The sequence below is a fragment of the Hylobates moloch genome, unplaced genomic scaffold, assembly GCF_009828535.3.
Source record: "Hylobates moloch isolate HMO894 unplaced genomic scaffold, HMol_V3 SCAFFOLD_7, whole genome shotgun sequence".
NCBI classification, from domain to species: domain Eukaryota; kingdom Metazoa; phylum Chordata; class Mammalia; order Primates; family Hylobatidae; genus Hylobates; species Hylobates moloch.
This window is the reverse complement of record NW_026652282.1, coordinates 101,009,665-101,024,707: the sequence shown is the minus strand read 5'-3', so window position 1 is coordinate 101,024,707 and position 15,043 is coordinate 101,009,665. Positions and strand designations below refer to the sequence as shown.

The 15,043-nt window shown below is 48.5% G+C and overlaps 1 protein-coding gene across 3 annotated transcripts in view; it reads left to right on the top strand.

Moving 5' to 3' along the window:
- SEPTIN6 (septin 6) overlaps positions 1-15,043 on the top strand; it is an 87,487-nt gene that overhangs the window by 14,502 nt on the left and 57,942 nt on the right. For all 3 annotated transcript variants that reach the window (XM_032757522.2, XM_032757520.2, XM_032757521.2), the window contains exon 2: positions 3,308-3,422. In XM_032757522.2, the coding sequence (XP_032613413.1) occupies positions 3,308-3,422 (115 nt within the window). The remainder of the gene's footprint in view (positions 1-3,307; positions 3,423-15,043) is intronic.

The following is a 15,043-nucleotide window of genomic DNA, read 5'->3' as shown; positions in this document are numbered from 1 at the left end:
CAAAAAAAAAAAAAAAAAAAGGAAAGAAAGAAAAGAAAAGAAAATTCTTTCTTCTGCCGTTTAGGGCTCTTTACAGCACTGTTTTCAGTTTGAAAATTCATTTCCTCTCCTTTTGGCTTTGGAGCACTTGAAGCTTCATGGTGCTGAATTTGTTGGAGGACGGAAGAGGCAGCCAGGGGTGATAACAAATGGCTCAGGAAACCTCAACTCTGAGTCCACCTCAATTTCCGATGCCTGCTACGTCGGAGGCTCCGTAAAGAAAGCATATCAGTTCTCATGTCCCTGACTCCCCTGCAGCGTTGCGGACCAAGAACTAGCAGTGGGAATCTTGCATCTTACTTTGTTTGCTTTAATAAAGAGAAGAGGAAATGAGAAGGAGAAGCAGAAAGGGGTGAACGTAGAACAAAGCCTTGAGTGATGTGAACCACTCATGAGGCTCAGCTGTCTTTATTTATTTATTTTTTTTGAGACGGAGTCTCGCTCTGTCGCCCAGGCTGGGTGCAGTGGCGCGATCTCGGCTCACTGCAAGCTCCGCCTCCCGGGTTCACGCCATTCTCCTGCCTCAGCCTCCGGAGTAGCTGGGACAACAGGCGCCCGCCACCACGCCCGGCTAATTTTTTGTATTTTTAGTAGAGACGGGGTTTCACCATGTTAGCCAGGATGCTCTCCATCTCCTGACCTCGTGATCCTCCCGCCTCAGCCTCCCAAAGTGCTGGGATTACAGGTGTGAGCCACCACACCCGGCCGAGACAGTGTCTTGCTCTGTTACCCAGGCTGGAGTGCAATAGCGAGATCATGGCTCACTGCAGCCTCGACCTCCTGGGCTCAGGTGATCCTCCCACCTCACCCTGCTGAGTAGCTGAGACCACAGGCTCACGCCACCATGCCCGGCTCATTTTTGTATTTTTCTTGTTGTTGAGATGGGGTTTTGCCATGTTGCTCAGTCTGGTCTCAAACTCCTGGGCTCAAGAGATCCGCCCACTTCGGCCTCCCAAAGTGCGGCGATTGCAGGTGTGAGCCACTGCACCCAGCCTCAGGTGTCTTCAGGGGGCCCCCTGGGGCAGAGAATATGCCAGCTCTCACTGAATGATGATGGCATATGGTTGTCTGTTAAGAGTTCTCCACTGGGAGTGTGTGGGGTGAGATGTGTGAGGGTAATGAACTTGCCACATGGCATTCACCAGGACTAGCCCTGTCACTTGCCCTCAGAGGATCCAGTGACACCGATGGGAGTGAGATCTAAAGCTGTGTGAAGGGGCTATCTGGGAGCCGGTTCTGACAAAGTTGGCTGCTGAGAGGCTCCACCACCCTCACAGCCCACCTCTTTCAGTGTGAAAATGTGCCCTTATGGACCTAGTCTAAAAGCTGGTCCAGCCCAACAGAAGAGCTGCCTGCTTAGTGCAGCCTGTGATGCTGGGCTGGGCCTCCTGGCACTAACCGTACCCTTCTTGGACTGCTCTTGGCATCTTTCTAGTTATGGAAAGCTTGGTGCAGCCCCACCCGACAGAAACTGACTCCTTACATAGTACTCCCTTCTCGTCTAGCTCAGCTGTCTCAAGCTCCCTTCTCCCCTGTCCCCTTCCCTCCCCTGTGGCCGTTGGTTGGTAGTTGGCACATTTCTTGAGTCCACGCAGGCCCCTTTTATGCTTCCCCCTGGCTCCTTGGAATCCTGTCCCAGTTTGAGTCTCCTCCTGTTTTGTAAAATCATTAACTATAAGCAGCTTTGGGCCTTGCAGGCGAAGCAAAGGCCCTCTGCTTTCCAGGGCTGGGAGTGGCTTGGCTGACCCTTATTAGGGAGTCAAGGGACCCAGAGGAAGCACGGAGGCAGCTTCTTGTATCCATAGGGAGCCGCAGTGTTTCATGCAGTACCCTTCAGGCTGGGGGTGTAAGGATAACCCCACAGTGAATAACAACAGCAGCTACTGCTGATTGAATGCTCACCACATGCTAGGCACTACGCTAAGGGCTTGAGGAGCATGATCCTGTATAATCCTCACACTCCTACTCAATAGTTTCCGATTTCATGGATGGGGAAAACTTGAGAAGTTTATGTAACTTGTCTGAGGGTGACACAGCAGGAGGTGGTGGAGATGGGGCTGTAACTAACACCTGCCAGATTTCAAAGCCTCTGCTCTTAACCTCTACACTACACTGCCTTTGTAGATCCTCAAAATGCCCTAGAGAGAGAGGAACAATTGCTTTTTTTTAAGACAAGATCTTGCTCTGTCACCTGGGCGGGAGTACAGTGGTGCCATCATAGTGCACTGCAGCCTCTACCTCCTGGACACAAGCAATCCTCCCGCCTCAGCCTCCCAAGTAGCTGGGACTACACAGGCACATGCCACCATGCCCAGCTAATTTTCGATTTTTTGTAGAGATGTTGTCTCACTGTGTTGCCCAGGCTGATCTCAAACTCTTGACCTCAAGTGATCCACCCACCTTGGCCTCCCAAAGTGTTGGGATTACAGATGTGAGACATTTTGCCAGCCAATAATTGATTTTTTTTTTTTTTTTTGAGACAGAGTTTCGCTCTTGTTGCCCAGGCTGGAGTGCAGTGGCGTGATCTCGGCTCACTGCAGACTCCACCTCCTGGTGGAGCAATTCTCCTGCCTCAGTCTCTCAAGTAGCTGGGATTATAGGCACCCACCACCATGCCCGGCTAATTTTTGTTTTTTGGTAGAGACGGGGTTTCGCCATGTTGGCCAGGCTGGTGTTGAACTCCTGACCTCAAGTGATCCCCCTGCCTCGGCCTCCCAAAGTGCTGGGATTACAGGTGTGAGCCACCGAACCTGGCCCAATAATTGCTTTTTAAACCCTTTTCGTAATACTTACTGAATACTTCTGCATGTACTAAGCTCGTTACATGTATTAGCGCTTCTGAGGCTCCCAGTCACCTCTAAGATATGGCATATTATCTCATATGGCAGATGTTGAAGGAAACAGTCTCAGCAAGTTACTCAGCTTGTAAATGACTGAGTGGAGATTTAACCCGAGTCTGTGAACCTCGGTGCCAGCATTCTCCTCCCCTGACTCCACTCTCCTGCCCCTAATAAGCTCCTCTGTAATTTTTCTCTGGAGCTGTGGCAACATTCACTTTTGAGCCTAGAGGATGCCTGTCTCCAAGAATCTGTGATTTCCAAGCTGACGGGCCATTTTGCTTTGGAGCAGGGAGTAGCTGAGGGAAGAGATGACACACTGGGCCTGGGCGGGTGTGACTTCCTTGCACAGCGAACATTTGGATGGAGAAGTGAGACCTAGACTGTTTTTAAGCACATTTTCATTTTCTCCCTTACTCCTTCCAAATTAGGGTGAAGGTTGCCGAACTGTCCCCCTGGCTGGACATGTGGGGTTTGACAGCTTGCCTGACCAGCTGGTGAATAAGTCCGTCAGCCAGGGCTTCTGCTTCAACATCCTGTGCGTGGGTGAGTATTTCCATAGCAGGAAATTCTATTACAGAATATGGATCCTTAATGGCTGGATACGGCTTTGCAGGTAATTAGGTTAAATAGTGTGTCATTCTGATTTAGTTGTGAGAGTGTCTCTCCCCTCTTCTTTTATCTCTCTGCCTGTTTTTTGTAAGCAGCTGGCTGTAATTACTTTTTTCCCCTGGCCAGACCAGAGTATAGAGCCATATCTTGGGGGGAAACTGAGCTATGTGAGACCCAGTGGAAATTCGGTAAGGGAGCTGGCTGGCTCAGTATGGCTGTCGAGTTCATTTTGACTACAGAAGACAGGAGCCAGGGCAGAATTGGGAGGGAGGGGATAGCTGACGAAAAACGCCTGCCCACCAGCTGTGGGCAGTGGGTTGGGTCTGTTTCCTCTGTAGTTTTGCCGTGCTTGGTTTAGTGTGAGCTCAAGTGCAGGCACCACACAGCTGTATGCAACATTCTTTTATTCCCTTTACCTATCTCTCTACCTAGACTTTTATTTTTTTGAGATGGGGTCTCACTGTGTTGCCCAGGCTGGTCTTGAACTCCTGAGCTCAAGCAATCCACCCATCTTGGCCTCCCAAAGTGCTAGGATTACAGGTGTGAGCCACTGTGCCCAGCCTCTACCTAGACATTTAATCTCAACAGTGGCAACTGCATCTTAGCCCCCTCTATTTGCTAATCACAGCACAAGTAGAGTGTGGTAATATCTGTGAAATGAATGAATGGGTGAATGCCACAGGAACCATTCATTATACTTTTCACTTTCTCACATTAGCTCTTTTGGACATTACCAGGACTCTGCGAAGTGAGCAGAGCAAGTAGCATTTGTATCCTCATGAAACAGGTGGAGACACAGAGTCTTAGGGAGGATAAGGGACTTACCTGAGGCAACACAGAAGAAATGGCACCATAATGAGGACTCAGGCCTGGTTGACCCCTTGTTCCTCCCCCTGCTTCTCTAACTGCTGCCCGCAACATCTCCTGAGCACATGAAAGCACTTTGGAAACCACTGAGCACCAATCAAACAAATATGAGGGATAACGGTTCCTTCTTCAAGAATATCTTCGGCTGGGCACGGTGGCTCACGCCTGTAATCCCAGCACTTTGGGAGGCCGAGGCCAGTGGATCACGAGGTCAGGAGATCGAGACCATCCTGGCTAACACGGTGAAACCCCGTCCCTACTAAAAATACAAAAACAAAATTAGCCAGGGACGGTGGCGGTCGCCTGTAGTCCCAGCTACTTGGGAGGCTGAGGCAGGAGAATGGCGTGAACCCGGGAGGCAGAGCTTGCAGTGAGCCGAGATCGCGCCACTGCACTCCAGCCTGGGTGACAGAGTGAGACCCTGTCTCAAAAAAAAAAAAAAAAATCTTCTTAGATCTTAAATATCTCAAATTTGCAAACATGATCATAGCATGTAATTTTCACCCTGTAGCATGGGAAAGCATACCTGCATATTTTCAGTGACCTTCTGAACCTTAACGATTATATAAATACCAGAGTAAAGTCTGTTTTTGTACTGGCTGAAACACTCAAACACTTTTGCTAATTGCCTTTTATTTTTGTATAGAGTGTATGGGGAACTTGTTCATGTGGTAGATCTGAACTACTACTAAATTGGATATTTTACTCTTTAATGTATTCAGAAATTCTGTTTTTTCTTTCTTTCTTTTTTTTTTTTTTTTTTTTTAAAAAGAGAGTCTTGCGCTGTCACCCAGACTGGAGTGCAGTGGCGTGATATCAGCTCACTGCAACCTCCACCTTTTGGGTTCAAGTGATTCTCCTGCCTCAGCCTCCTGAGTAGCTGGGACTACAGGTGCGTGCCACCACACCCAGCTAATTTCTGTATTTTTAGTAGAGATGGAGTTTCACCATGTTGGCCAGGATGGTCTCAAATTCCCGACCTCAAGTGATCCGCCCACCTCGGCCTCCCAAACTTCTGGGATTACAGGCATGAGCCACCGCGCCCGGCCTAGAAATTCTGTTTTCTCACTAAGAGAAAATTCTCATTTTCTTGGGCTCTTTATCTTTTTTTTTCCCTCTATCCCCAGCATTCTTTTCCAGGTCACTTTTTGTAAGAGAATTGCTACACATTCAAGGACAAGTAGAGAACGAACAACAGATGACGGGCAGTTGTTCCCACAAGCTAGGCTCACTCCCTAGCTAAATGGCTCACTCCCACACACCAACTTTGGTTTTGTTGTCGTTGTTGTTTGAGACAAAGTGTCCCTGTGTCACCCAGGCTGGAGTGCAGAGGCTCACTGCAGCCTCAACCTCCCAGGCTCAAGCATTCCTCCCACTTCAGCCTCCAAAGTAGCTGGGATTACAGGCATGCGACCGGGCTCATTTTTTTCGTAGAGATGAGGTGAGGTCTCACTGTGTTGCCCAGGCTGTTCTCGAACTCCTAAGCTCAAGCGATCCACTTGCCTCAGCCTACCAAAGTGCTGAGATTACAGGCGTGAGCCACCGTGCCTGGCCCACATCAACTTTGGAAGCTATCAGATGAAAATATGTGCTTCAGTTTCAATCCACAGATCTATACTCAAACTTATTTTTAAGATGTGACTTCTACTATGTGTGTCCTTGTTCATAGGGAGAGAAATATACCTGGAGGCATTAGTGAATAAAACAGTACATTTTAAAAAAAAAGAAAATATGTGCTTCACAGAATTACACATCGAGGGCCTTAGAGTCCAGATCTAGGCTGTTAATTCTTCAAATGCTGAAAGTCTAACTAATGGTTATGACTAGGTGCTATTTGGAGAAAAATGTAAAATAACTAGAAATCATAGTAATTGACATCAAGTGCAAAGACTATCACATCCAATGTTAGCACTGCCAAATCTCTGTTTAACTAACAAGAGCTCCAATCTTTGGCTGATGGCCAACTTATTTCACATAATATTTGATTACCACAATATTTAAGCACAAACATATCAGAGTCCCTTGGCATTCTTCCCAGAACTCCATATGACCTGCACTGAAGTTGAGATGAGAAGAAAAAGGACAGATCCACCCTAAGCAACCTTTCAACCAGTGCGACTGGGTGGGCTAGTAAAGCTTTAGGAGGGAGGCCATGTGAATTGAAATGGATCTCTGAGGGTAGAAGTGTAGGGTAATTTGATATGTGGAGCACAGGCTCCCCTAGGGCCCAGAGGCAGCCAAGCTCAAGGCAAAGTGGGTGGGAAAAATAGTAATCCCCCATCCTCTGGTTTCCACCTAGACATTGTACAGCTATAACTGCTTCCACTTGCACCTGCTGGGATGGAATTGCTCAAGTGCCCAGCACAGACCCTCCAAGAGGGGAGTAGTAGGAAGGAGATGCTCTCATCCTCAAGGAGTCACAGACTCTCTTTTGCTCCCCACTTGTCAAGTTTCAGGAAATGGCTGCCTCTGTAGCTCCTGTCTTAGACCCACAGGTGCAACCATTGGATAGGCCAGCCCCGACTGGGTTAATTTCATCCCTGTTCCGAAAAACCCTGCAATGCACGCATCCTGCCCTCTTGCTGTGCTCACCACCCTGTCCTTGCTCAGAGAACCCACAATTTGGGTCAAGGTCATGAGTAGCTTAGAGTAGCTCTGAAGCTGCAATGTCAGCCCAGCCATGAGGCTGGATCCAGTCGCTGACTTCGCAAAGGGTCCATAGCTTAGCTGCTGAAGGTGATCTTTTATCTTGCAGAGCTTTTTGTGACAATAGTTTCTTTTCTTTTCTTTTGAGACACAGTCTTGCTCTATTGCCCAGGCTGGAGTGCTGTGGCGTGATCACAGCTTACTGTGATCAACCTCAACCTCCCAGGCTCAAGCAATCCTCCCACCTCAGCCTCCTGAGTAGCTGGGACTACAGGCACACGCCACCATGCCTGGCTAGTTTTTTTTTTTAATTAAAATTATTGTGTAGAGGGCCAGGCGCAGTGGCTCACACCTGTAATTCCAGCACTTTGGGAGGCCGAGGTGGGCGGATCACGAGGTCAGGAGATCGAGACCATCCTGGCTAACACAGTGAAACCCCGTCTCTACTAAAAATACAAAAAAATTAGCCAGGCGTGGTGGCGGGTGCCTGTAGTCCCAGCTACTCGGGAGGCTGAGGCAGGAGAATGGCGTGAACCCGGGAGGCGGAGCTTACAGTGAACGGAGGTCACGCCACTGCACTCCAGCCTGGGTGACAGAGTGAGGCTCCGTCTAAAAAAAAAAAAAAAAAAAAAACTTATTGTGTAGAGATGAGGTCTCACTATGTTGCCCAGGCTGGTCCCTAACTCCTGGGCTCAAGCAATCCTCCCTACTTGGCCTCCCAAATTCCTGGAATTACGGGCATGAGCCACCATACCCAGACGTTTCTTTTTCTTGATAGGGCATTTTTGGTGTAAAATTATGGTAGCACTAGTTTCAATTATTAACAGAGACCTAGGATTTTTTTTACACTATTGTTTATCTTGGTGCTGGGCTGCTGATCATAGGCCTATATCCAGCAAAGTATCCTACATGCATGTGCGCATATGTGTACATCTGTGCACATATGTGTGTTGCAACCGAGAGAGAGAATTTTTTTTTTTTGAGATGGAGTTTCGCTCTTGTCACCCAGGCTGGAGTGCAATGGCACGATATTGGTGCACCGCAACCTCCATCTCCCGGGTTCAAGCAATTCTCCTGCCTCAGCCTCCTGAGTAGCTGGGATTATGGGCGTGCACCACCATGCCCAGCTAATTTTGTATTTTTAGTAGAGACGGGGTTTCTCCATGTTGGTCAGGCCGGTCTCAAACTCCCAACCTCAGGTGATCTGCCTGTCTCGGCCTCCCAAAATGCTGGGATTATAGGTGTGAGCCACTGCACCCGGCCGAGAATTTTTAATAATCCAGAACCTAATTTACAGTAAGGATACCAATAAACGGCACCGGCAATTCTTCTTCTTCTTCTTCTTTTTTTTTTTTTTGAGACAGAGTCTCACTCTGTCACCCAGGCTGGAGTGGAGTGGCACTATCTCTGCTAACTGCAACCTCCATCTCCCAGGTTCAAGTGATTCTCATGCCTCAGCCTCCCTCCCTAGTACTTGGGATCACAGGTGTGCACCACCATGCCCAGCTAATTTATTTTGTATTTTTAGTAGAGACAGGGTCTCACCATATTGGCCAGGCTGGTCTCGAACTCTTGACCTCAAGTGAGCCGCCCACCTCGACCTCCCAAAGTGCTGGGATTATTGGCATGAGCCACCACACCTGGCCTATTATTCTGTTTAGAGGACTAGGCACATGAGTGTGAACATATTATGACTCCTCTCCAATATATTCTCTAGGGTTGACCATAATTACCGAAGAGGTGAGGTTCCTCTTTCTTCCCATAAAAACACATATACTAGTCCCTTAGCTTTGGAAATTTCAAGGATCCCTTGATCCTAGATACAGTACAGAACGCCTCAGAGGAACCACCAGAGCCAACAGTACAAATATTCTGGAGCCCGTTGCTTTGCACTCCTGGGAACAAGCCCCAAAGAGACTCATCCATCTAAACGCTACAGTAGCAGTCATGGCTGTGAAGAGCACAGAGGGTCATAATGATAATATTTACTTTGAAGCTGCTCAGGATTCCAGGCTCAATTGGGCTCTGTTGAACATGGAAAAAAACAGTCACACAAGAGAAGCAGGATTGAGGCTTGCTGCAGGAGGAGGGAAAGGGCAGCTAGCATTCTATCAAGGCCAAGGATCAATTGTTTCATCCCTTCATATCTGGGAAAGGCAGCTGCTCATTTGTCTAAAACAGGCTGCCAGCAGTGGTGTGCTGGTCAACGTCACAGCCCATCTCAGGAGAAAAACTGTTGTGGTTTGAAGCAACTGCTGATTTCGTTGGTGTCATTACTCCTGCCATGGCTGCTGTTAAGCTACCAACATGACATCACTGCACGTGGGCTTGGGAAGAGATGCAGGAAGCGGACGAGCCGGCTCCAGCACACCACTGCCTGCCAGGCCTCTGCAAGATCAGGAAGGAGAAAGGACAAGGTCACAGAGCCAGGCATGACCTTGTCCCTTTCCATAGGCTTCCTTAGCCAACCGGAGTTCCTGGAGTGTTTCCTTTTGGGCACCTCCCTGTTGAACTCAGAGACGTTTCTCTGGGTTCAAGATTCAGAACTGGAAGAGACTTTAGATCCACAAGAACAGGGATTGTGGCTATCTTGTTCATTGCTGTATCTGCAGCTCCTGTAACTGTGCCTGGCTCCTATTAGAGGCTTTTAAATACTCGTTGAATGACTGAATGAACAAACATATCACACCTATGCGTCTCGCTAGAGCACATTGGTTAAAAGCATGGACTCCAGCGTTGGCCGGCCTGGATTCAAATGCTGGCTCTGCCACTTCTAGTTTGTGACCTTGGACTAGTTACTTCTTCCACATTTTATTTTATTATTACTAGTTTTTAAAATAGACCTATTATTCTAAGTGAAGTAACTCAGGAATGGAAAACCAAACATTGTATGTTCTCACTTATAAGTGGGAGCTAAGCTATAAGGATGCAAAGGCATAAGAATAACACAATGGACTTTGGGGACTCAGGGGGAAAGGGTGGGAAGGGGGTGAGGAATAAAAGACTACAAATTGGGTTCAGTGTATACTGCTCAGGAGATGGGTGCACCAAAATCTCACAGATCACCATTAAAGAACTTATGTTACCAAACACCACCTGTCCCCCAAAACCTATGGAAATAAAAAATAAAACAGACACGGGGTCTATGTTGGTCAGGCTGGTCTCAAACTTCTGGCCTCAACTGATCCTCCTACTTCAACCTTCCAAAGTGCTGGAATTACAGGCATGAGCCACCGCGCCCGGCCCCTCCACATTTGATAGATGAGGAAAGTAAGGTGCAGAGATGCTGAGGAACTGGTGCAAATTTACACAGCTGGTAAGTGGCTTGGTTAACCCATCTATAAATTGAGGACAAATAGTAACATCTACCTCATGGGCTTGCTGTGAGGAATAAGAAAATATATGTAAAAAACTTAGAGCAGTGTCTGTAAACAATAGCTGTTATTACCAACCGTCTCATTTTATAGAAAAAGAGACTGGGACCCAGAGAGGGGAAAAGAGCTCAGTTCATGTCACAAAGTAACTTAGTGATAACCCGGCTAGAAGTCTTTTCTTTTTCTTTCTCTGTCTCTCTCTCTCTCTTTCTGTCTTTCCTTTCTTTCTTAGACGGGGTCTCGCTCTGTCACCCAGGCTGGAGCGTGGTGATGAGATCTCTGCTCACTGCAAACTCCGCCTCCCAGGTTCAAACGATTCTCCACCCTCAGCCTCCTGAGTAGCTGGGATTACAGGAGCCTGCCACCATGTCCGGCTAATTTTTGTATTTTTAGTAGAGACAGGGTTTCACCATGTTAGCCAGGCTGGTCTCCAACTCCTGACCTCAGGTGATCTACCCGCCTCGACCTCCCAAAGTGCTGGGATTACAGGCCTGAGCCACCGTGCCCCGCAAGAGCATAGTTTGAAAAAAACATATTTCATAGTACTCATATATGTTTTAAATTTTAAAAAAACTGTTGTTTCCAGAATACTATCTACATTAAGCAAAGTGAGATGAAATCCTCTTGGCTGGTGGAGCATGCGTTAAAAACCTTACTATCCACTTGGAGGAGCTCGGGGAGGGCTAGGGGAGGAGGAGTGAGAAATTGACCCCTCGGGACTCCTCAGGTTTCCTGCTGGAATCGAATTGCCAAGTCCCCACCTTCCTGCAGGGGCGTGGAATCTGCTGACCTGATCCCAGTTAGGTCACGTGTGCCTCCCCCTCACAACACACTCACACTCAGTACTGGGCCCAGGGCAGCCGTGGGAGGGGCAGCATCCTAGGCTCAGGCTGGGTCTGTGCCAGTCATTGAGAGAAAGCCTCCTCGACCCCCAAGCTCCACACTGATGGAAAACTGGAACAGGAGCTCTCGATAGCCATAGGACGAGCTCACTTGATTTTCTGCCCTCTCTACTATTGCATTTATCTGAATTCCCTAGACACCCGGGTGTTCTTTTCTTCCAGACGTTCGTTATTTGGCATCTAATTTCCACAGCCCTTTTGTGCCAGCAGGCATTTGGGTGGTCATTTCTCCTGCTGTTCCTCCCAGCTCCCTGTCCTGCCCTGCCCGGCCCCCATTCCTCCAGCTGTGCAAACAGGGTGGGTCCCTCACGCTGTGGTGCTGCCCCTGAGGCCTTCTGTGTGAACCTTGGGTTAGGCACTCTCGGGGGTACTGGAAGATGCCCCATCTCCTGCTCTCTGAGAATTCTTAGGATCGGGGAGCCAGGGTGCCCACTCTGGGTGCTGGGGAAACAGGACCCCCGCTCCCTAGGAGCTACAGGGCATTCGGTAGGGAGCTCATGGAACAGAAGGGTTTTGGGAGTTGGGGGTAAGGATGGTTCTGTTCCATGGGAGGGAGTTGGGGCTAAGGATGTACATGGAAAATTCATCAGGCACATAGGAAGATGAGCTAAACTGTAGCTCAAACCTCAGTGCCCTCGAGAGGGGAGGTAAGCTAGGATGTGGGAGCCACACTGTGTCCCCACCTCCAAGGTGCTGGCCCCGTTTGCAGTTAAGGTGCACCGCAACTTTGGGTGAAGTGGGGTGTGATACATTCCACTGCTGGGCCAAGTCTGCCACCTCCCATGGCAAAGGCCCCACCTCATAAAATTCTTCTTGGGACCCAAATACTTCCTGTTCCTTTCGGGGAGGAAAAAGGGGGCCTCTTCTTCAAGAGTCTTTGCTGCTAATGGATATAGCAGACCCTGGCTTGAAACATGATCTGTGTGAGGAACCATTTCCCCACACTCTGGCAATTTACCAAGTTAGTCAGACCTGGCTATGAAATTGGGCTGGGGGGCCGGGTAGCCAGACTGAATTGAATGTTCTCCTTGTTCTCCCTCCCTCTCCCTGTCTCCCTCCTCTCTCTTATCTCTTCTCTCTCTCTCCGTTCTCTCTGTCCACACACAGAAAACTCTCATCATACACAGATATTTTAAAAGGCACCTCCTGCATTCGTAGCTCATTATTCAGGACAAAAGAAGCAGGCTAGACACACCCAGACAGGGGAGGGGAGATGGAGCATTTTCAGTTCTGCATCATGTAGCTCTAACCCTAGCCCTGAACCACCCTGCAGATGTGTGCTTTTGGTCCCAAGGCGGGGTTTGGCAGGCCACAATTTGCCCAGTGCAAATCCAGTTCCGACTGTGAAGAGAAATCGAGGCTCACATCCCCCCTGGGTTGGGGAGAGGAGAGGGAAAAACAGGGATGATGATAGCAGAATAAATGGGAGGGTAGTCTTTGTCTTCAAAGGGCAGGCCAGAGTAATTAATGATATCCTCTCTTTGAAGTGCCTGCCTCTCTACTGAGTCTTTTTTTTTTTTTTTTGAGATTGAGTCTCGCTCTGTCGCCCAGGCTGGAGTGCAGTGGCACGATCTCGGCTCACTGCAAGCTCCATCTCCTGGGTTCACGCCATTCTCCTGCCTCAGCCTCCCAAGTAGCTGGGACTACAGGCACCCACCACCATGCCCGGCTAATTTTTTGTATTTTTTTAGTAGAGACGGGGTTTCACCGTGTTAGCCAGGATGGTCTTGATGTCCTGACCTGGTGATCCGCCCACCTCGACCTCCCAAAGTGCTGGGATTACAGGCGTGAGCCACTGCGCCCAGCCCTCTCTACTGACTCTTTAATTCCTGGTATTCCTGAGTCAGTTGGGGTGGGCTGAGGGGTCAAATACAGCCTGGATCTGTAGAGATTATAAGCAGTTTTAGTGCCCAGCCCAGTTTGTGGCCTCATATCAGATTCCTGTTTAGCCCCCTTGTCACCAACTCCTGACTTCTTGTGATGTCCCATTCCCTGAAGTCTCGTTGGCTCCTGACAGTGGCTGGGTATCCCTTGATCTCCCAGGAATAAGCTCCCAAAACCTTCACCAGTCTGCCACAGCCCTTCCCTTACTCGTTTCCCTAGTATGAAGTTCAAGACTTTTAAAATTCCAATGGTTTGACTTATTAGTATCTCGCAGCCTAGTAGTTAAACAAATAAATGGCTAGTTTGTTTAAAATTTAAGGATAAGGGCCGGGTGCGGTGGCTCATGCCTGTAATCCCAGCACTTTGGGAGGCCGAGGTGGGTGGATCACCAGAGGTCAGGAGTTTGAGACTAGCCTAGCCAACATGGTGAAACCCCATCTCTACTAAAAATACAAAAATTAGCCGGTCATGGTGGCAGCCACCTGTAATCCCAGCTACTTGGGGTACTGAGGCAGGAGAATCACTTGAGCCTGGGAGGCAGAGGCTGCAGTGAGCTGAGATTGCGCCATTGCACTCCGGCCTGGGCGACAGAGTGAGATGCTGTATCAAAAAAAAAAAAAAAAAAGAATTCTTGTGGCCTGCTGGGTCTCCCCACCCCGCCCCTCTTAGTTAAAAACGGTCTCACTGAAAGTTCAACTGTTCAACCAGGCTGGGAGGATAAGCCCGGAGCCTGCACGGTTTTCACCACAAGGAGGCACATCTGGGCCATCCCTAGAGGGCTGTTTAGGCCTGGCAGGGAGGAGAGGTGGGGACTGGGATGAAAGGATATTTGTTTGACAAGGGACCGCTGTCTTTTTTTTTTTTTTTTTTTGAGATGGAGTCTCACTCTCTTGCCCAGGCTGGAGTGCAGTGGCACGATCTCAGCTCACTGCAACTTCCGCCTCCCCTGGTTCAAGTAATTCTCCTGCCTCAGCCTTTCAGTAGCTGGGATTACAGGCGCCTGCCACCATGCCTGGCTAAATTGTGTATGTATATATATTTTTTTGGTAGAGACAGGGTTTCACAGTGTTGGCCAGGCTGGTCTTGAATGCCTGACCTCAAGTGATCTGCCTGCTTCAGCCTCCCAAAGTGCTAGGATTACAGGCGTGAGCCACCACGCCTGGCCACCGCTGTCATTTTTTTTTTTTAATTTAAAATAGTCCTTTAATTTTTATGACAAAAACTATACATATTCCACTTAGAAAACTTGGGAAATATAGAAAAGCATAAAGAAAGGGATGAAAACGACACATAAGATCACCACTCAGAGATAGCCATTGGTAAGAGTATATTGTATTTCCTTCCAGTCTTTTTTTTCTAGGCATAACTATATCTCTCCATCGCTGCCTATAACATAATTTCTTTTTCTGACTATAAAAGCAACGTATACTTGGCCAGGCGCGGTGGCTAATGCCCGTAATCCCAGCACTTTGGGAGGCCAAGGCGGGTGGATCACGAGGTCAGGAGTTTGAGACCAGCCTGGCCAAGATGGTGAAACCCCGTCTCTACTAAAAATACAAAAATTAGCTGGGCACGGTGGCGGGTGCCTGTAATCCCACCTACTCGGGAGGCTGAGGCAGGAGAATCGTTTGAACCCGGGAGGTGGAAGTTGCAGTGAGCCGAGATCGTGCCACTGCACTCTAGCCTGGGTGACAGAGCAAGACTCCGTCTCAAACAAACAAACAAAAAACAATGTATACTCAAGGTAAAATTTCCAAATGACAGAAAAAAATTGGAAGAATAAAATGAAAATTACCTCAGTTCTACTATCTGAGATGACTACTACTGATCCGTCTGTATAGTTCCTTTCAGTCTCTTTCATTTAACTGAAATCATATAGTTC